The sequence below is a fragment of the Erythrolamprus reginae genome, chromosome 5 (genome assembly GCF_031021105.1).
Source record: "Erythrolamprus reginae isolate rEryReg1 chromosome 5, rEryReg1.hap1, whole genome shotgun sequence".
Lineage (NCBI taxonomy): Eukaryota > Metazoa > Chordata > Lepidosauria > Squamata > Dipsadidae > Erythrolamprus > Erythrolamprus reginae.
Window position 1 is genome coordinate 64,405,123 of NC_091954.1, and position 19,255 is coordinate 64,424,377.

General features: G+C 37.3%; 1 protein-coding gene across 3 annotated transcripts; it reads left to right on the forward strand.

Annotated features, from left to right (window-relative positions):
- Positions 1 to 79: 79 nt before the first annotated feature.
- On the forward strand, positions 80 to 19,212 carry ACTR1A (actin related protein 1A). 3 transcript variants are annotated; one of them, XM_070752840.1, is made up of 11 exons: positions 80 to 124; positions 7,012 to 7,076; positions 7,866 to 7,941; positions 8,367 to 8,492; positions 10,157 to 10,281; positions 10,798 to 11,014; positions 12,887 to 12,979; positions 13,738 to 13,912; positions 14,632 to 14,693; positions 15,356 to 15,396; positions 15,800 to 19,212. In XM_070752840.1, exons 2-11 carry the CDS (start codon positions 7,021 to 7,023, stop codon positions 15,900 to 15,902), a joined length of 1,074 nt encoding a protein of 357 aa, XP_070608941.1. In that variant the 5' UTR covers positions 80 to 124; positions 7,012 to 7,020; the 3' UTR covers positions 15,903 to 19,212. The 3 variants fall into 3 exon arrangements, with proteins under 3 accessions (XP_070608941.1, XP_070608940.1, XP_070608942.1); XM_070752839.1 differs by lacking the exon at positions 80 to 124 and adding an exon at positions 3,713 to 3,819; XM_070752841.1 differs by lacking the exons at positions 80 to 124; positions 7,866 to 7,941 and having other exon boundaries at positions 7,007 to 7,076.
- The last annotated feature ends 43 nt before the right edge of the window (positions 19,213 to 19,255 follow it).

Below are 19,255 nucleotides of genomic sequence, written 5' to 3' on the forward strand. Positions count from 1 at the left end.
TTTCTTGCCCGGAGTGGGCAGAGGGAACGGTGTCGCGCGGCAAGCGAGCCGTCATTGAATTGCAAGTTTGCCCTGGGTCTATGGACCTTCTCGGTCCCGCAGGTCACGGACGGTTGTCCCAAAGGTGGGTTTTTTTTCCTAGAGGCAACTGGACTTTCTGTGAGGTGGGAGGGGAAGTCTTTAAGGAAAAAAAACACCCTTGGGATATAGCTTGCCATGTGCATATAGAATAGAATTCTTTATTGGCCAAGTGTGATTGGACACACAAGGAATTTGTCTTGGTACATATGCTCTCAGTGTACATAAAAGAAAATATAATATAATATTATCTATAATATATAACAAACATTTGTCAAGAATTATGTGGTACAACACTTAATGATTGTCATAGGGGTCAAATAAGCAACAAAGAAACAATATTAATAAAAATATAGGATATAAGCAACAAGTTACAGTCATACAGTCCTAAGTGGGAGGGAAAGGGTGATATGAATGAAAAAAAACTAGTAGAAATAGAAGTGCAGACTTAGTAAAAAGTTTGAGTGTGTTGATGGAATTATTTGTTTAGTAGTGATGGCATTGGGGAGGGGGATGTTCTTGTGTCTAGTTGTCTTGGTGTGCAGTGCTCACCCTGCTTCATCAAATCCCAGTTTAATAAGATTGTAATGTATCCATCCAGCCTTAGGGGAATATAGTAGATATGAAAATATAGTAGATATGGAAGTACAAGCCATGTGGAAGGCAAAACCCTCTAGTATTTTTATACCTAAATAAGGGTTTTAGCCCTGCCTTTTTTGGCAAGTTACAATTAAGACCTCATGAAACTGGGGGCTGAGTTATTATATCCAACCTCAGCAAGGTTTTCTGACGAAATTATTCACCAATCCAAATTTCAGCAAATAACATCTTATTGTATGTACCAAGTCAAATAAAAATAGAGCCAATTTGGTTTAGTGGTTAAGGCACCAAGCTAAAAAGTGAGAGACCGTAAGTTCTAATTCCACCTATGTCATAAAAATTAGCTTGGTGATCTTGGGCCAGTCATTCTATCTCAGCCCAACTCCTCTTATAGGTTTCTTGTGGGGAAAATAGGAGGTGGAAGGTATGTTAGATATGAGTTATTTGTAAAAATAATAAAAGTGGAATACAAATAAAAGAATCTAGTCTATATATATTGATAAAGTGTATAAAGTGTATGCATTTCTATTAATGTTATGAATGAATGTGGCAACTAAGAGGGGTTTTAGATGTTACATATGTTCACATCACTGGAGTGGACCATAAACGTTTCATACAACATATAATTCAGAGGTGGATTGCTCCTGGTTTGGACCGGTTTTTAGAACCGGTAGTGTTAGCAGTGGGATGCTACGTCCACCTGGGATGCTTTCTGCACATGCGCAGAAGATTTGCGCAAGTGCAAACTGGTAGCAAAATCATTTAGAACCCACCACTGGTATAATTCTTTCTGTGGACTGAAGAAAAATTGAATGTAGTACAGTGGTACCTCGAGATACGAGTTTAATTCGTTCCGGACCTGGGCTCTTAAGTCGAGCAGCTCTTATCTCGAACGACTTTTCCCCATAGGAATTAATGTAAATAATTTTAATTGGTTCCAGCCCTCAAAAAACTCACAAAGTTTTATAAATTATAAATTATGCAGAAAGACATGTTTTTAATGAAGAAATGTACATGTACATATAAATGAATAATGAAGTTTCTTTCACTTAACTTGTAAACTTTCTTAAACTTTTAAATTTACATATGTTCAACTTCTCTGCCACCCAATCCTGTAGGACAGAGGTCCCCAACCCTTTTTGCACCAGGGACCGGCTTTAAGCGATCAAGAGAGGAATGGGTGAATGAATGGACGGAGGGTGGGAAGGAAGGAAGGAAAGAGGGAAGGGACAGGAACAGAGGAAGGAAGCAAGGAAACTTATGAAAGGGGAGAGTAAGAGAGGAATGAGTGAAGGGAGGGAGGGAGGGAAGAAGGTGGGAAGGAGAAAGAGAAGAAGAAATAGAGGAAGGGAAAGTAAAAGAGAGAAAGAAAAAGAGCAAGAAAGAAAGAAAGAAAGGGGGAAGGGACAGGAACAGAGGAAGGAAGCAAGGAAACTTATGAAAGGGGAGAGTAAGAGAGGAATGAGTGAAGGGAGGGAGGGAGGGAAGAAGGTGGGAAGGAGAAAGAAAAGAAGAAATAGAGGAAGGGAAAGTAAAAGAGAGAAAGAAAAAGAGCAAGAAAGAAAGAAAGAAAGAAAGAAAGAAAGAAAGAAAGAAAGAAAGAAAGGGGGAAGGGACAGGAACAGAGGAAGGAAGCAAGGAAACTTATGAAAGGGGAGAGTAAGAGAGGAATGAGTGAAGGGAGGGAGGGAGGGAAGAAGGTGGGAAGGAGAAAGAAAAGAAGAAATAGAGGAAGGGAAGGTAAAAGAGAGAAAGAAAAAGAGCAAGAAAGAAAGCTGCAAGCACCCCCTCGAGCCCCCCAGGCCGGCTGCAACCTTTTAAAACACGCGCGCCGCTTCGCAGCTGTCTCCTGAAGCCGAACGCAGAAGTTAGCGTTTGGCTTCAGGAGACAGCTCCTTGGCGCTTGTATCTCGAATTTGGGCTTGTAAGTAGAACAAAAATATCTCTCCCCTCCCAGCTCTTATCTCGAATTGCTCTTAAGTAGAGCAGCTCTTATGTCGGGGTTCCACTGTATATCCAAAAGATATTAGTAGGTACATCTTCTGAATTTCTCTCCTGATAAGACCTATTTTTTTCTCTCCCCCTCAATGTATTACAGTGGCACCTTTACCTAAGAATGCCTCTACTTACGAACTTTTCTAGATAAGAACCGGGTTTTCAAGATTTTTTTGCCTCTGTAGGAATCTCCTGGGAGGAAACAGGGCCGGAAAAGGCGAGAAGCCTCTGTCTGGCCTCTCTAGGAATCTCCTGAGAGGAAACGGCTGGAAAAGGCGGGGAGAAGCCTCCATGTGGCCTCTCTAGGAATCTCCTGGGAGGAAACAGGGCTTCCACCCTCCCTGTGGTTTCCCCAATTGCATGCATTATTTGCTTTTACATTGATTCCTATGGGAAAAATTGCTTCTTCTTACAATCTTTTCTACTTAAGAACCTGGTCACGGACCGAATTAAGTTCATAAGTAGAGTTATCGCTGTACTTACATAATAAAAGAGGAAAAGCATCAGGAATCCCCCCCAAATAAAATATAATTATATTTGCTGTGGAATTTATATTAACTGGACTACTAGACACTTTAAAACATGCAACGTAGGTTAGGCTTATCATTGCTGGTCTCCAAATCTTTCATATTGTCACTAGATGGCTAAAGTTTTCTCTATTTCTTTATGACTAAATATTGCAACCCTAACAAATTGTATAGAGTATATCTGCACCAGCACATAAGCATTCAATATGTGTGTGAAAGAGGGTTTTTTTAAACCAGGGTGTATGCTGATATCAAAAATCTTTCTTCATTGATTATAAATACCTTTTATTCCTCTCCAGAACAACAATAGTTTTGCAGATCAGTACTCCACACCACGGTAACTTACTAGATCAAAGAAATAGAGTCATTCATTAATTCATTCACCCACTTATGAGGGGGAAGGGGGGAGCCTCTTTTCTGGCGTAAGCTCCAGATGCAATGGTTATTTCCATAGAAACTCGCTTTCCCGACAAGCTTTGCCTTTGTTCTGAGCATGCGCTTTGCCCCCTGAGCTGTCGCTTGCTTGGCAGCAGCCGAGGTGGGTGTTGCCGGCGGCGCATAAGCGCTCGCCATGGAGTCCTACGATGTGATCGCGAATCAGCCGGTGGTGATTGATAACGTGAGTCCGGACATCATTGTGTCTCTGCAATGGGAGAAGGTGGGAGGTGGGGGAGGGAGGGGTGCAATTGGCACGATGGGTTTTTTTGCTCCTCATAGCAACCAGCCAACGGATCTTTTAGCCGGTTGCTTTCCTGCTCCGTCCTCCTCGCCCGCCCGCCCCCACCCGCGCAGTCTCCGGCCGGTCCTCCGTCCCTCGCCATATCTTTCCTCCTCCTCGATGACTCAGGCCCACATTCCCGTTGGTCGATGCCTTTGCCATTCAATGGTAAGAACGGCGCAGCCCGCAGAACAACGGAGCAAGGTAAATTCACGCCCTGTGGAGCTCCTGGCCCTCTGATTGGTCGCCCTCTTCTAGCGTCATCGGTTTGCGTTTCGCGAGCGAGATCGCCCCGCCCTTTTCGGAGTTCGCGCGCGATTATAGGCGCGTTGGCTCCGCTATTCTTTCTTTTCTTACTTTTAAGGGGCGCCGTTTTGTTCTCGCCCCTAAGTTTGTCAAAGAGAATTGCCTGGGTTGGGTATACCGTTGAGCCCTCGGGAAATTGACCTCGCTCTCCTCCATTTTCCCTGAGGGTATTTTTTGCTACAGCGCTGCTCTTTCTGTAAAACGGAGTGCAGTGAAGTAACGTTTTTTTAAAAAAAATTCAGTCCAGGCTTTTTGTTTTTTATTTATTTTTTTTGTTTTGTCAAGTACGTATTGGTGGTATACAAAGATATAATACTATTTATATACATGATACTAGTAAAGGAAACATTAGAACAGGGGACGGAAGGCACTTATGCACGCCCTTTACTGACCTCTTAGGAATCGGGAAAGGTCAACAGTGGATAGTCTAGGCAGGGGTAGGCAAAGTTTACTTCTATGGCATGTGGACTTCAACTCCCAGAATTCCTGAGCTGACATGATTAGCTCAGGAATTCCGGAAGTTCAAGTCCATAAGTACTAAAGTTTTGGGGGTTGGGTGATGATACTACAGAGTCTGGTAGTGAGTTCCGTGCATCAACTACTTGGTTAGGTTCCTCTGTGACTGAACACAACAATAGCATGTTAAGAATCAGCCTGTCAGTTAATATGATAGTTAAATGTTGCATTTTTTCCCGAGCTTATGCAAAAGCCTGAGAAATGAATGGTCAATAAAGGAGAATATTAGTTGCTGGGCTAGGCTAGCACTGAGGATGTTACCTAGTTTGGGTAATGTAGGGTCACCTGTTGGAGCAGCGGGTTGGACTAGATGACCTGCAAGGTCCCTTCCAACTCTAATAGTAAAATAAATAAAATAAAATAAAAAATATCTGCAAGAAAACAACCAAGCTCAGAGCACCAAGGACCCCACAAATGAGGAGCCAGTTCAGTAAATACCAGCAGACAAGTGCTGCACTTGTGCAGGATCCAAAGAGGACCCAATATTTTTTTAACTGACACTGATGCATTATACTGTATCCTTGAAGATAGGATTTAGTTATTGGTAATTAGTATTCATCACAGTAAATCTTCAATTAAACTTCCATGTTAGATTAGATTAGATTAGATTTATTGGATTTATATGCCACCTCTCTCCGTAAACTCGGGGCAGCTCACAATAGTAAAAACAGTACATAGTAACAAATCCAATGCCCACCAATCCAATTACAATTTTAAGTTAAGAAATTCATAAAACAATCCCAATATATATAAAAAACAGGCACACAGTCAATCAATCAAATGTTATGTTCAATAATTTCTGGTACAATTCAAAAGAGTGATTTGTACCTATAAATCTCCATATGGTTAACAACCAAGTCATAGGAAAAGCTGCTGCCTCCTAGAAAAACATTTCGGTAGTTTTATTATATAATATGATTCAGGGATTCTGCTGCATGCTAGGGGGAACAGGGCTTTTTCTGTGATGAGATGGATTCCTTCCCTGTAAAAGTTTCTATCTTTCCTTATTTTGTTCTGCACCTAACACCAGTGTTCTGAATTGCCATTTTGTTAGCATCACAACCCCTCTATTGCAGGATACTTCAACAGTTTTAACACTAGGCAAAAACAGATGGGCCTTTTCTAGAGCCTGTTTTGATTGAAGTTGCATTGGCCCCACTTGAGGAAAGATTGCATGGGATCCCTTATTCACAGAGCCTTTGGCTTTGAAGTTCTAGGAAGGGAGAAACTCACCTATGTTCTCAAACAATGTGCTTTCCATAGTGCCCTAAAATGAGCTTTGATTGCACCAATCATTTCCAAATATGAGGGCCAGGCACATACATTTTATGTTTATTATTTTTAAGGAACACTAAACCTACACTTACACATAAGGAAACCAATTTTCTTTACCAAGTTCACACAATTGCACAGACATTGCTTACTGTCCCATTATTTTCCCCTTTTCTAACAATTAATTGTTGTGTTAAAGCATCGTTTTACTGTATTTTTAATTGTAAAAGCTGGTCAGAGACCTTAGAGATATTTGATTTTGTTGTGCCCAGGTGTTAGAACTGTACTTTAAAGACCTGTTTGCACAACAGGGTAAATAGCTTATTTATTATTATTCAAAATTTGCGGTAAATGAACATCATAGGCAATTTTTAAAAATCGAATCTTAGAAGGCAATTGCAATTTTTTAAATTATTGTTTAGAAAGGTACATGAACATGTGCATAAATTGACCAGGATTCAGATTTGACTCACCTGAGATTTTATTACTTTCAAAACTATGTTCACATAGAATGCTTATCCACAGTCAAAATAACCCAACACAATTTCAACCTTGAAAGTTATTTTTATACATTCCTAAAGACATATACAGAGGCAAATGGTTCAGTGTTCTGTAAGTTATTAGGGTGATGTGATTCAGTGCTGTTTACTGGATCTTTCCTGTTTTTTTGTACTTCTCAAGCAAAAGCCTCTTCTGTCTTACTATCTAGTTCTAAAAGCTTTTGTCCCACACAAAGAAATTCTTCTTGGGTGGTCTGAGGCTGCATAAGTGTGATAATGGGATATGCTCCATCTAGTGGTCACATAAAATCACTAACAGATCATACAGTTTTCATAATGGAATTTATTGGGTGAAGTTTTCATTGAAGGTTCTAAACAAGAAGGCTGGTGCTAAATTTGAATTGTTATTTTTTTTCATGTTTTGGTAGGCTTAGTTTTGGAGTCAAGATGCTCATGAATAACTATTTCACATAATGGTCTTTGTTTTTTATTCCAACAGGGTTCTGGCATGATTAAAGCTGGCTTTGCAGGTGATCAAATACCTAAGTACTGTTTTCCAAACTAGTAAGTATCCTTATAACTTTAACTGGTGTTCCATAATTACTTACTATGAACATTTTAGTATGGAGCAGACTGAAACTTTTAACATATGCTGGCTCATAACTTAATTTATGTAGTTGAACACACACAATGTTTTATGCATAGCTTCATTTAGGTCAGGGTTGATAAACTCACGACCTGCGGGCCAGATGCATCACACACTGGCCCCACCCCTACCTGGTTTAGCAAAGTCTCAATATGTCACATAATGCCTCTGTGAAAACATGAGTTTAACACTCCTGATTTAGGCTGTTAAAGGTCCTATAAGGATGAAGAATTCCTTAATACTGAGGGTTTGGGGGATTCAGATAATAGCTTCTGGTGGATTTGGAATTTTAAGGATATTTACAGTTTGCTGCTTGCAGCAAATTAGAATCCTTTAACTTATAAGAATCAAAACAAATTAGTTTCTTCATTAATCCTATGGTGGATTTTGAAGATATTTGACATTCTGTGGCATGAATCAGTGACTCTGATTTAAGCATTAATGTGGTGTATGCATTCTTCTTGTTCAATAATCATGGTTAAAATAAATCATCCTATTTACTCCGAGTCCATGGAGAGGGGCAGCATACAAGTCCAATCAATCAATCAATCAATCAAGTAATCAATCAATAAATAAATAAATATTAAACTCAACCACTCAGTTCAGGTTGCAGCACCTTAAGCGAACAAACAATTTTAGAATGGCCTTTACTGAGTGAATTTTTGAACTCATAAATCTATTTTTTCCTTTTGTGGTACTTATTTCAGTGTTGGCAGACCAAAGCATGTCCGAGTTATGGCTGGAGCTTTGGAAGGTGACATATTCATTGGCCCCAAAGCAGAGGTAAAATCACTATATTGATTTGACTGAATTTTTATTCTTTTTTTCAGGTCACCAGAAATTGAGAAACGGCCTATATTTTTTATCTAAACAGAGTCTGATATTTATCGTTCCTATAGTCCTTCTGATAAACAGATTGGGTTCTAGTCATGTGCTTAGGATTATATTAGAAGTATTCCTGAATGAATTCAAATAGATTATAGTAATAAAAAACTCAAATCTATACATAGTGAAACATATGTCATCCACACAGTTGCTGTTACGAATAAAGATTTGATGTATGATGAACACATTTATTCTGCTATATTACAAGTGTGATTTCCATTGTAAATTTAGTGGTTACTATATTTGAGCATCTTTTCTCAGCAATGTATGTTTATATGTCTGCTCTGTCTGATTGGGTGTCTTGACTCTTTAATTTTCTTAAGGAACATAGAGGCCTTCTTTCTATACGGTACCCAATGGAACATGGTATAGTGAAGGACTGGAATGATATGGAACGCATTTGGCAGTACGTGTATTCAAAAGATCAACTCCAGACATTTTCTGAAGAAGTGAGCTACCTTTCTTTCTCTAAACTCCAGAGTACCAAACAAGAGAAACACCTGTATCTGCTTTCAATCTCAATACCAACTCAATTAGCATTTTTGATTCTGTTCAATTCACTTCAAAAGAGATAGCAATTTTATTGGTTGAATCCACAGGGTAAGAACAAAACTGGAAAGATCAGAGACAGCTGTTTTAAGCCAACCAGGTACATTCCAATCTCATGGCTAGGAAAAATACAGCCAAGAGTTTATAAATTTAAGAGCGCAGGATAAAAAGTTTACAATTTAAATCTTGATCCTGGAACATACATTTTATAGCATGTTGATCTTCTTCCATATCTAGAAAATTATGTAGGAGTATAAATTTCAAAGAGTGAAGTTTCTGTTGTTAGCTTGTTCCTGAATATAGGAATGAGTTTCAGGAAGAACGGGGATTTATAGTCATGTCTGACCTGAAGTCTTATACCCATGGTGCCAAGCAGTTATGTGATTTGCTCCATTTTGACTTAATATGAAAATAGGTATTATGTAGGAATATGTAATAATTTGTTTTGGCTTAGCCTGAATTAGGTTATTGGCTAGATTTATACAGAGAATAAGCAGTAGTTTATTATGTCATGTTGCTCTCATTGCTCCACCAGCCCGGCTTTCCAAAAGGAAGAAAAAAAACAATCTGGCGACAAACCCCCAAAAGAGCATGCAGGACTACAAGGGCTCTCTTATTGTGGAAACAGTCACAGAGACAAGGAGCAAGAGAGAGAGAGTACACAGACATACACAGACACAGAAAAAGAAGGTGGGGAGAGAAAGAAAGAGAAAGAGACAGAGAAATGAGAGGGAGAGGAAAAAAAGACAGAGAAGAGAAAGATAAGAGAGAGGGAGGGAGGGAGAGAGACAAAGAGGGAGACATCTATTTCTGATAGAAAACACAGAGCCACAAAAACCTAGGTGGGAGTGAGTGACATCGAGTAGGCCACGCCCAACCAGGTTTTGTGGCTCCGACTATTTGTTTTCTGTGGGAAACAGGCCCATGTGGCTCTTTGAGTGTTTTAAGGTTGCCGATCCCCGGGTTAAGCCAAATTTCTTTGTTTCATTAGATTATTCCTAAAATAGAAGGGATATAAAATTTCCAATGTTTTGTCCAAATCTTCAGTTCTTTTTTGTAGCAGTTCATAACTATTCTCATATGGTTTCTTATGTAAGTATTGCTCTGGGCAAAACAAGATGCAATTACATTGAAATGCTTAATCTATAGAGATGTATGTATCTAGATCTGCATGGAAGGGCAACTTATAGTTTTGGAAATATTACTGAGCTACAGCTTTTAGCCTTCCTCACAAGTAATATTGACTGTAAACAGATACTACAAATTCCCCATCCATGATGAGTAGCTATTTATTATATGTAAGGCTACCATATCTGACAGGTGGCAGCAAAGAGTTACAAAAAATGCTAACTAAGTGCTGCCATCTAGTGGTCATCTTAAGTTTTGCAGTTCAAATATGATAGTCCTAGCTAGTGTAAGGATTACCTCACAATTCCCTTTTGGTGGGATTAACTTTCCAAATTTATAGGAAGAGACTTAAACTTAAAGCTTTGTGCTAGAAAACTGGGAAAGTCTCCATTGGCCATGGAATAATGGCTGAGTCCCTTATGTTCCTAATCACTAGCATCCTGTACTCTTGACGGAAGCACCACTGAATCCTCGTAAGAACCGTGAACGAGCAGCTGAGGTTTTCTTTGAGACTTTCAATGTGCCAGCTCTATTCATCTCTATGCAAGCTGTGCTTAGTCTGTAAGTATCTTACCTATAGCATTTTTAAAGCTCAACCTGGAAGAGAAACTAATTTTTGCAATGTATATGGAATGACCAAGGCGATTTTCTACATGCACACACATGTAGATCTTTGTTCATTGAGACTTATTTCTAACTAAATGTCCACCTTGATTTTTAAAAACGATTTTCCTCAAAGATTTCTTGACAATTAAATTAAGAGATTTATACAAATACAGAAGCAGCAGTAAAAATCCTGTTAGTATGGTATATGTGAAGAGTGGGTTTTTATTGCTTTTTCCTAATAATTCTGGAGAATTGACCCGATGCCAAAGTTTTTCATAGTGAATTTACAATTTTAATTTTCCTCTCTTTTAATTTGGTGATAATTGATGTATCATTATTGACAGTTATTATCACCAATTTTCTTTCATAAAGATTGCTGTTTAGTTAAATAGAATTATGCTGGGGGAATTGCTATCTTGGAAGTATTACAGATTATCCATCAAATACTGTTGATTTTTTTCCTTTCTGTAGTTATGCAACAGGACGAACTACAGGTGTGGTGTTGGACTCTGGGGATGGGGTCACCCATGCAGTACCTATTTATGAAGGTTTTGCAATGCCCCACTCCATTATGCGAATTGACATAGCTGGCCGTGATGTCTCTCGTTTTCTTCGCCTTTATCTCCGAAAGGAAGGCTATGACTTCCATACAACATCTGAATTTGAGATCGTCAAAACCATAAAAGAGGTGCATGGATGCCCTTTGTTTTTGATTCTGGGGTCTCTTCTGTTTTAAGGTACTGAGCAGAGGAGGGTGGATTGAGCAGTTACAGCTGATACATGTCATAGCATTTGCTTATTTCTATCCAGATTACAAGAAAAGATGGGGAAACAAGCCAGTTCTGTGGGGCAGAACTGCTCTCTTTTAGCTCTTGAGGGCCATCTTCCTTTAGTTCTATTTTAATTTCAATCCAATCAGTACATTCAGGGAAGTGATATGATTGTAGTCTTAATCCTTCTGTAATTGTGCACATTCATATAGTGGACACAAGATTGTAGTTTTTAAAATTATCCCACTTATCAGAAACCTTTGATGCTTAGAAAGCTATCACATCTAAAAAACAAAATATTCTTACCTTGGCTTCTTGCATGTATATCTTTTTTTTTGTTAAAAAAGATAAAACAGGGAAAGCTTTCACACATTTTTGTAAATACCACTTTCTAAAAAGGTTGTTTTCCATCACATGTTCCTTTCAAATTGCTAGCTGATGTCTGAGCCCAGATAACAATTTTAAAAACACGCAACATAGTAAATATACTAATCTTTAGGATCAAATTGCATTGTAATTTACATCAAATCAAGGAATTTATTTGCCATTGGTAGATCGATAGATTTATGGCTAATATGCAAGCTTTCACTGACTATTTAAAAACTGGGTCAGGGTTAGGGCTAGGGTTAGGTCAGGAATGTAGAATTTGATTACTAAACAAATAATAGGAACATCTTAGCAAGAAAACCAGAGTTGAACAAAGCTGTTAGCCAAGTCTTTTTCTCTAGTCATTTGAATAACTCACTTCTGACAATAGACCTAGTTTATATTGCAGGATTACTGCAATAATGTACATTCAGACTATGCCATTCTGATATATCATATCATTATATTTTAATGTTATATTCTGAGTGGCTTGTGTACCTTATTGTAATCATAAGATGTTCCAACTTCTTCAACTTGATGTCTGCCAGTTCTCGGTGACTATCTCCAGGTTTAGAAAAGTAGCTTAATAATAATAATAATAATAATAATTATTATTATTATTATTATTATTTATTAGATTTGTATGCCGCCCCTCTCTGAAGATTCAGGGCAGCTTAATTAATGAATAGTGGTTTGTGTCTTTACATAATCATTAAAGCATCCGCTAATATTTAAAGCTGGGCTACCATCTATTATGTGATCAGTTGGTAGGAGGTGATATAGTATTTTACTACAGAATTTCTCTGAGCCTAGTAAGGAAAATAAACTGTAAAAGCTGTTCTTTTTATGTCCTTCATATCATTGCTGAATGAGTCTATTTATATTGAAAATTCCATCTTATAGATTCATCTGTCTACTGGAGATCTTTGCTCCTTTGGAGTTTCCTTCATTTTTAATCATCAAATGGTTAAGAATTTTATTTATTTATTTATTTATTTTATTTTTATGCCACCCTTCTCCTAAGACTCAGGGTGGCTTACAATATGTTAGCAATAGCACTTTTTAACAGAGCCAGCATATTACCCTCACAATCCAGGTCCTCATTTGACCCACTTCGGAAGGATGGAAGGCTGAGTCAACCTTGAGCCAGTGATGAAATTTGAACCGCTGACCTACAGATCTACAGTCAGCTTCAGTGGCCTGCAATACAGCACTCTACCTGCTGCGCCACCCTGGCTCATGATATTGATATTGTTTTGATGGTGAGGCTCCTTCCATGTTAGAAGTGGGAATAAAAAAAATACCCAAAGGCAAAAAACTAATCAATGACAGTACATGTGGAGCATTTGAGTAAACATTGTTTTACCATGGGGTGCTTTTGGGAATATTGATGATTATTATCTTTGCTTGTCATTCTTCCACAGCGGGCTTGCTATTTGTCAATAAACCCTCAGAAGGATGAAACTTTAGAAACTGAAAAAGCTCAATATTACCTTCCTGATGGAAGCACCATTGAGGTTTGTTAAAACTTTGCATAAATTAAATATTTCTTAAAGAAATCATGGGAAAAGGCTCTGAAGTGATACAGTACCTTCAGGCTTTTAGTAGAATGTAAGTGATCTTGATGTAAGTTCATCCATCTTTTAATCATCTCTTTTTTTATTTTGAGTTGCCATTCCCACCTTTTCTCCTTTTTATCTCAGTGGATTTTATTTTGATTGATTGACTGATTGACTGATTGATTGATTGGATTTGTATGCCGCCCCTCTCTGGAGACTCGGATTGATACTACTGATAACTTTTGGTGTCAGTCATCTGACACAATCTTGGTAAGATTGTATTCTTTACAGTAAGAGCTTTTGTAGTTTAGTTTACTCAAATTTGTGTAGAATAAAATGTGAAATCTCTCAGTTTTCAAGTGTTTTGAATTTCAGTTCTCATCAGACCTAGTCAATATGTCAGTAAAAAAAGTTGACATGTTGTTGAAGTTGTACAAAACATTTGGACAGCATCAGACTGCCTACCTTTTACTGTAGAATCTTAAAATAGAGTACAGTAATTTATAAGCATATCAGTTTATCACCACAATACTGAAGAGGAGGAGGAAGTCCTTGTCTCTTCACTTCAAATTCTGTTTAAGGATCTTTTTAGATTAGACTAGTGCGTGGGAAGAAAGTCTTTGTATGAGCATAATAATATTTTTGTGCTTTTCAATCTAAGAAATAAGACTTCTTATATACGAACCAGAATCTTGACATTCTTGGTCTATTTGCAGATTGGTCCTGCCCGATTCAGGGCTCCTGAATTACTGTTCCGTCCAGATCTGATTGGAGAAGAATGTGAGGGATTGCATGAAGTTCTGGTTTTTGCAATTCAGAAATCTGATATGGACTTAAGGCGAACTCTCTTTTCCAACATCGTGCTCTCTGGAGGCTCTACACTCTTCAAAGGTTCCTTCTGATGCTTATTTGACTTTATAAATGTGGTGTTTGAACTTAACTTTAAACTTGTCCTCTCATCTTCTTTCAAGCTATTGAAAATAATATTAGCTCCTTGGGAGTAAATATTGGCAGCACTTCCTATAATTCTTTTCCAGGAAGTAGACAAACATTGTTTCCAGAAAAATCTTCTTCCAGCCCTCTTGGAAGAACTGGAAGTCAGCAGGCTAGATTCACATATCGTTTCTGGGGAAACAGCCATACCATTTCCTAATATGCCTCTTTTTTAATATTAACGAAATAGAGTTTTTGTGTGCTTAAATGATTTTTCCTATTTTATTATTTATCTTATCTGTGTAGTTCAGCGATCCCCAACCTTTCTGGCTCCATGGACCAGCAATAGCAATAGCGGAGGTGGCAGCAGCGGGGGTGAGAGGTTGTTTCGCATGTGCAACCTAGTTCCTACCCATGTGCAAATGAAGCTTCTAATGCTTGCACAGCCTGGTTGGGAAAGAGACCCAGATTGGTCCATGGCCCAGGAGTTGGGAACCCCTGGAGTAGTTTATGTATTAATACAGTATATTCCACGTGTTACTTTATTATAGAGGAGGAAGATGATGTCAATGTTGTTTCAGAGATTGTTCGGTTGATTCTAGATTTATTTTCAGGAAACCTCAATTACTTTATAATACTCTAGGTTGTTAACTCAAATTATTGCTTATATTTAATAGGTTTTGGTGATAGGCTTCTAAGTGAAGTAAAGAAACTGGCCCCTAAAGATGTCAAAATCAGGGTATGTAGAGCTTGTTTGGAGGTTGTAGCATGGGAGCACAACTAATGTTTATACTTCAGTACACTCCTATCTGGGATAGTTAATCTTTTCCACCAATTGCACAGCTTTGGGAGGGATGCACATGGAACTGTGAAGGAGGAAGGGGATACAAGCCAGATCAGCAGATTCAACCCTACCTGCTGCACCACTCCGGCTCTTATAGGGGTACTACTGTATATACAATGGGAGTTATAACTTCCATTGCCCTTCTTGGAGTTGTTTAGAGTGGTAAATTAATTTAGAAAGACATAAATTATCTTACTATTACTATGGTTGTATAATGCAGCTACCTGTGGTTAACCAATCTACGGTTTATGAATTTTCTAGATTTAGATGACCACCTTAATCATAAATTGACATCAGGGACTATGCTAATAAACATAGTAGGTTAAAATGTGATAAAGGTGGTTTAAGGTTTATTGTGTCAGGGAAGCACAACTCTAGACATCAAAGAGTCATTTGAAAAGATTGTCAACCATAATAATAAGTATCTTTCAAATTGGTTGGTTGGGACTATTAGAAAAAAATCTAATAGCCTATAATAGAAGAGCTTTGCAAGTTTGGTATATGGAGAATAAATGTCTTCCCCTAAATCTTCCTCATTTTTTTATTTTAATCCCTAGATATCTGCTCCTCAAGAGAGATTATATTCTACATGGATTGGGTATGTACAAAATCTCCTACAGCAGAAATTGTAATTTTACATGCCTTTACAGTACATGAATCTACACATTTTATTAAAATAGAAAGTGACTCATTTAAAGCTAAGAAGAATCTGAACTTGAATCTTGTACTGTATATGGTATACAACAAATTACTATGGTTAAATAATTGCTCTTTGGGGGAAGTTTAAAGCAAACTTTTTAATGTGTAATGATTAAGGTACTAGAAGATCCAGTTTCCAATCCTTGCTAAGTTGGTAGGTAGATAGGAAGAAAGAAAAAAGATGAAATATAGATATAGATAGATGGATTTAGATAATCAAATGCTGATTATTTTGTTTGCCATACTTTTGAAAATAAATCTAATTCCTAATAGTCATGCATCCTGTGCTTGTCCCTCTACAGAGGCTCCATCCTGGCTTCACTTGACACATTTAAGAAAATGTGGGTTTCCAAGAAAGAATATGAGGAAGACAGTTCCTGGGCAATCCACCGAAAAACCTTCTAACCCTGATAAGTTCAGGGATCTATTTAGATATTTGTTCTTATTCTTAACTCTCTTTTCTGAATCTCCAAGGAGTTATCTGTGTATGCATGAATGGATAGATGGGTGCCAGCATGCCCTGGACTTTCACAGAACCAAAGGGGAAAGTTGGGTTTTGACTTGATTTCCAACTGGTTGTGTGGGTTGAGACTTAATCCACTGGAAAAATCCATCCCCCCCCCTTTTTCCCTAGGTGACTCACAAACCTCTAAGGGGGGAAGGAAGGAAACCCTATTATGAAGAATTTTTGGGAAATATAAAAATTAATAATAAGATAGAAATAGAAAATGTCGACTAACATTGGATCAAATTCAGATCAGATAGGCTGACCAGGTGGAAATTCAGCACAGAAAATGATAGTTATTTCCAGTGTTCAGCAGATACTTTTTAGATACTTTAATTCAGACCTTTCCTTCCACCCCGCTTTTCCCCCCGACATATGCAGAAAAGAGAATAAGCACATTCTTAACTATTACAATTCCATTTACTGCTTTGTACATTCTTAGGCTGGTGTGTGTGAATCAGAATCACGATATGATAGTTGGAACAGTTAATTTTAGGAAGTAGTTTATAATGCATGAGATAGGTCAGAAAGAGCCTTCCTTTGTTCTTTTCTACACAGTTGGTTTTGGCAGCCTGTAATAAAACAGCTGTCATTTAACTAATGGAAGATGATTCCATAATATGTTTGATGGCCCATTCTATTCTTCCTCTGTCTGCCCTCTCTCTTTTTCTAAACATATAGGTTCTAAATGTTAATATTGATTCTTCCGGAAATGCAAAGACATTGTGCCTATGTCACAATTTCTGCTTAAAGGGTCTTCAGCCAAGCTTGGCGGGGAGCCATGCAATTGTTTTCCAGACTTGTTTTATTTATTGAAAAGTTTTGGTGGTTGCTGAACTATTATTGCTAAAATTAGTTCCACCATTTTCTGTGTCCTATTATATTGTATTTGCTCATAGTTTAATACTAGCACTAATGTTTTAACAAAATATTTGTTAAATATTATGGGGTCTGTATTATTTTTGGATTTGTTGCTTCAGTGAATGCACCACATGGGGAAAAATGAACTGTATTAGAATGTTTGAGTTTAATCGTAATCTCTAGAAAGTTGGCATTCTAAAATAATGTCAGCTCCTGATTTTACATGCTACAGAAATTGAAATCTGCTTTGAACTCATTTTTGTTTTTATTTTTTAATATATATTTTGATGCTTACATATTTTTTTTACTTTGCTGCTGAAAACCAAATATTTTTGCATTTTTGTCCATTTAAGTATTTGAAGATTAGGCATCAAGAAAAGAAGCCTTACATCTACCAATAGCCAAATATTGGAAGAGAAAACCTAGTCAAAAGTAAATATTAAGTAACTTGTACTATCCCAGAGAAGAAGAGTGTTTCCTATTAGTATATTATAAATGTAGTCCTGTTACGTTTTTGGTTGAAAGCCTGTTTTCCTTTTTAGGTAGTTAGCATCCTGAGAAAAATTACACAGGAATTAAGTAGGCAAAGTGGATATTTAGTGGCATTCTGCCTCTCTTTTAGTGATTATAAGAGGAAGATCCATACTGCCTGAATGGATGGAGGAAAATATATTCTCTTGCCAGCAGGCTGATCAGAAATGCATATAATACATATAGTCTTGTGCATTATTCAGCCATCCTTTAGTGTTAAAAATAGGGTAAGATCTAAGGATACAGTTCTCCCTGGGTACGTTCTGCTTAGTCCCCTTTTGGTGTAAACAGGTATATTTTCAGAAGAGTCTTTAATTATAATTGACTTATAAGGGAGGAAAACAAACATATCTGAACTCAGCAATTTTCCAAGTGTACATAAATAGTTGTGTAGTACAGGAATATGTAGAATCCTTTGTAGCCATTTCTTCTGTTTCAAAGAAAGGATTTTGTGGATAGAGCGATAATGTTCCTTTAATGAATAATATTCAAATTTCACCATTATGTCGTTATCTTCATTAATTAAAATCTATACAGTGAGAAGAATGCGTCTGAAAGAAACTGCCCATTTAATAATCCTCTAAAACTAAGAATAGCATAAGGCATTTTGTAGTTTCTCAGTTTATTGAGAATAATAGTTAAAATACTAAAAAATAAAATGACCGTACACTACATTTTGCAAGGTTCTTCTAAAATGCTGCTACAAATGATCTATGTGTTTCTTTATTTCCTGATATTATTTATGGTTTTCTTACCTTGGATGTATCCTAAGCATCTCAGGTGACATTGCTAGGAGATCATATCATCATTACAAAATAAGTCTCCCAATTCAGTCATTGTTTTAATTAAACTTTCCTGAACAAGTCATTTAGTTTGCTATTGGAACTGAATGGAACTTTCTGCTATGCTTGATTCAAATGTTCATTGCATGCTTAAGCAAGATCTTGAGAAGTTGCTCCGCTTTGATTTTATCTATTTGCTTTCAGAGCAGAGGCTGAAGCAAGTTTATTATTGTGTTGATCAAGGCTTGAGTTGTAGCTCTGTTTTTCTACACAAGTATACTTTTTCCTGTTGGCTCTAAATGTGTTCAGATATGATAGAAGTACTGAGATTAGACAACGTTTAGAAAACTAAAGAATTAAATGCAGGTTTAGAGGCAGTAGACTAGTTATAAAAATATTGAGTATTGTATTAGCTTTTCTTTTGACAAGATTTATGTACAGGGTAACCTGGTATTTCTCATGGAAGACCACAGGACTGGTTTTTCAGTACAGGAAAGGGAACTTAGTATTTCTCACCTTGCACTATGGTAATGTCACATTTTATTCTAGTTGTATAGCATTTGAAATGTGTGTCCAGTGCAGGCTATTAACTTTGGAGGCCTTGAGTCTTGTGTGAATTACTTGAAAAAAACAAAAACATAACATTTTAGTGTTAATGAAATTTGTACTGTAATTGCAGTAATGAAGGGGCAGTTGGAAATAATAAGGGCTACAGCTTGTACTGGTACAAAGGATAGCAAACCATTACTGTAATTTATTTTAGTTCATGTTTACGGCTGTATGTATGTGGAAGTAGCATTCCTATGTATAAACACTCCTTAATTACCCCCTTTCTTTTAATTCATGGCAATTTGTTTTGACATCAGAAGCAGTAAAATTGTATACTAAACAGACAAACCCACCACTGGTTTTATCAGTCTGCTGCTATACTTCACACAGATGTGCAAATCACTGTGGGGTATTGCCTATTGTACGTAAATAAAATTATTAACACGCATTGTAGTTATTTGCTTGATAAACTGTTTGATTCAATTAATATGAGTGATTTTATTTTCGTTTAAGTCTTAGACATAAAGCCT

Bases quoted from the DNA above. Each gene is read 5' to 3' on its own strand.
- ACTR1A (XM_070752839.1), top strand. From the start codon at position 3,772: ATGGAGTCCTACGATGTGATCGCGAATCAGCCGGTGGTGATTGATAAC. The intron at 13,913-14,631 runs GTTCCTTCTGAT...TATATTTAATAG, and splicing joins AGGCTCTACACTCTTCAAAG to GTTTTGGTGATAGGCTTCTA. The intron at 14,694-15,355 runs GTATGTAGAGCT...TTTAATCCCTAG, and splicing joins CTAAAGATGTCAAAATCAGG to ATATCTGCTCCTCAAGAGAG.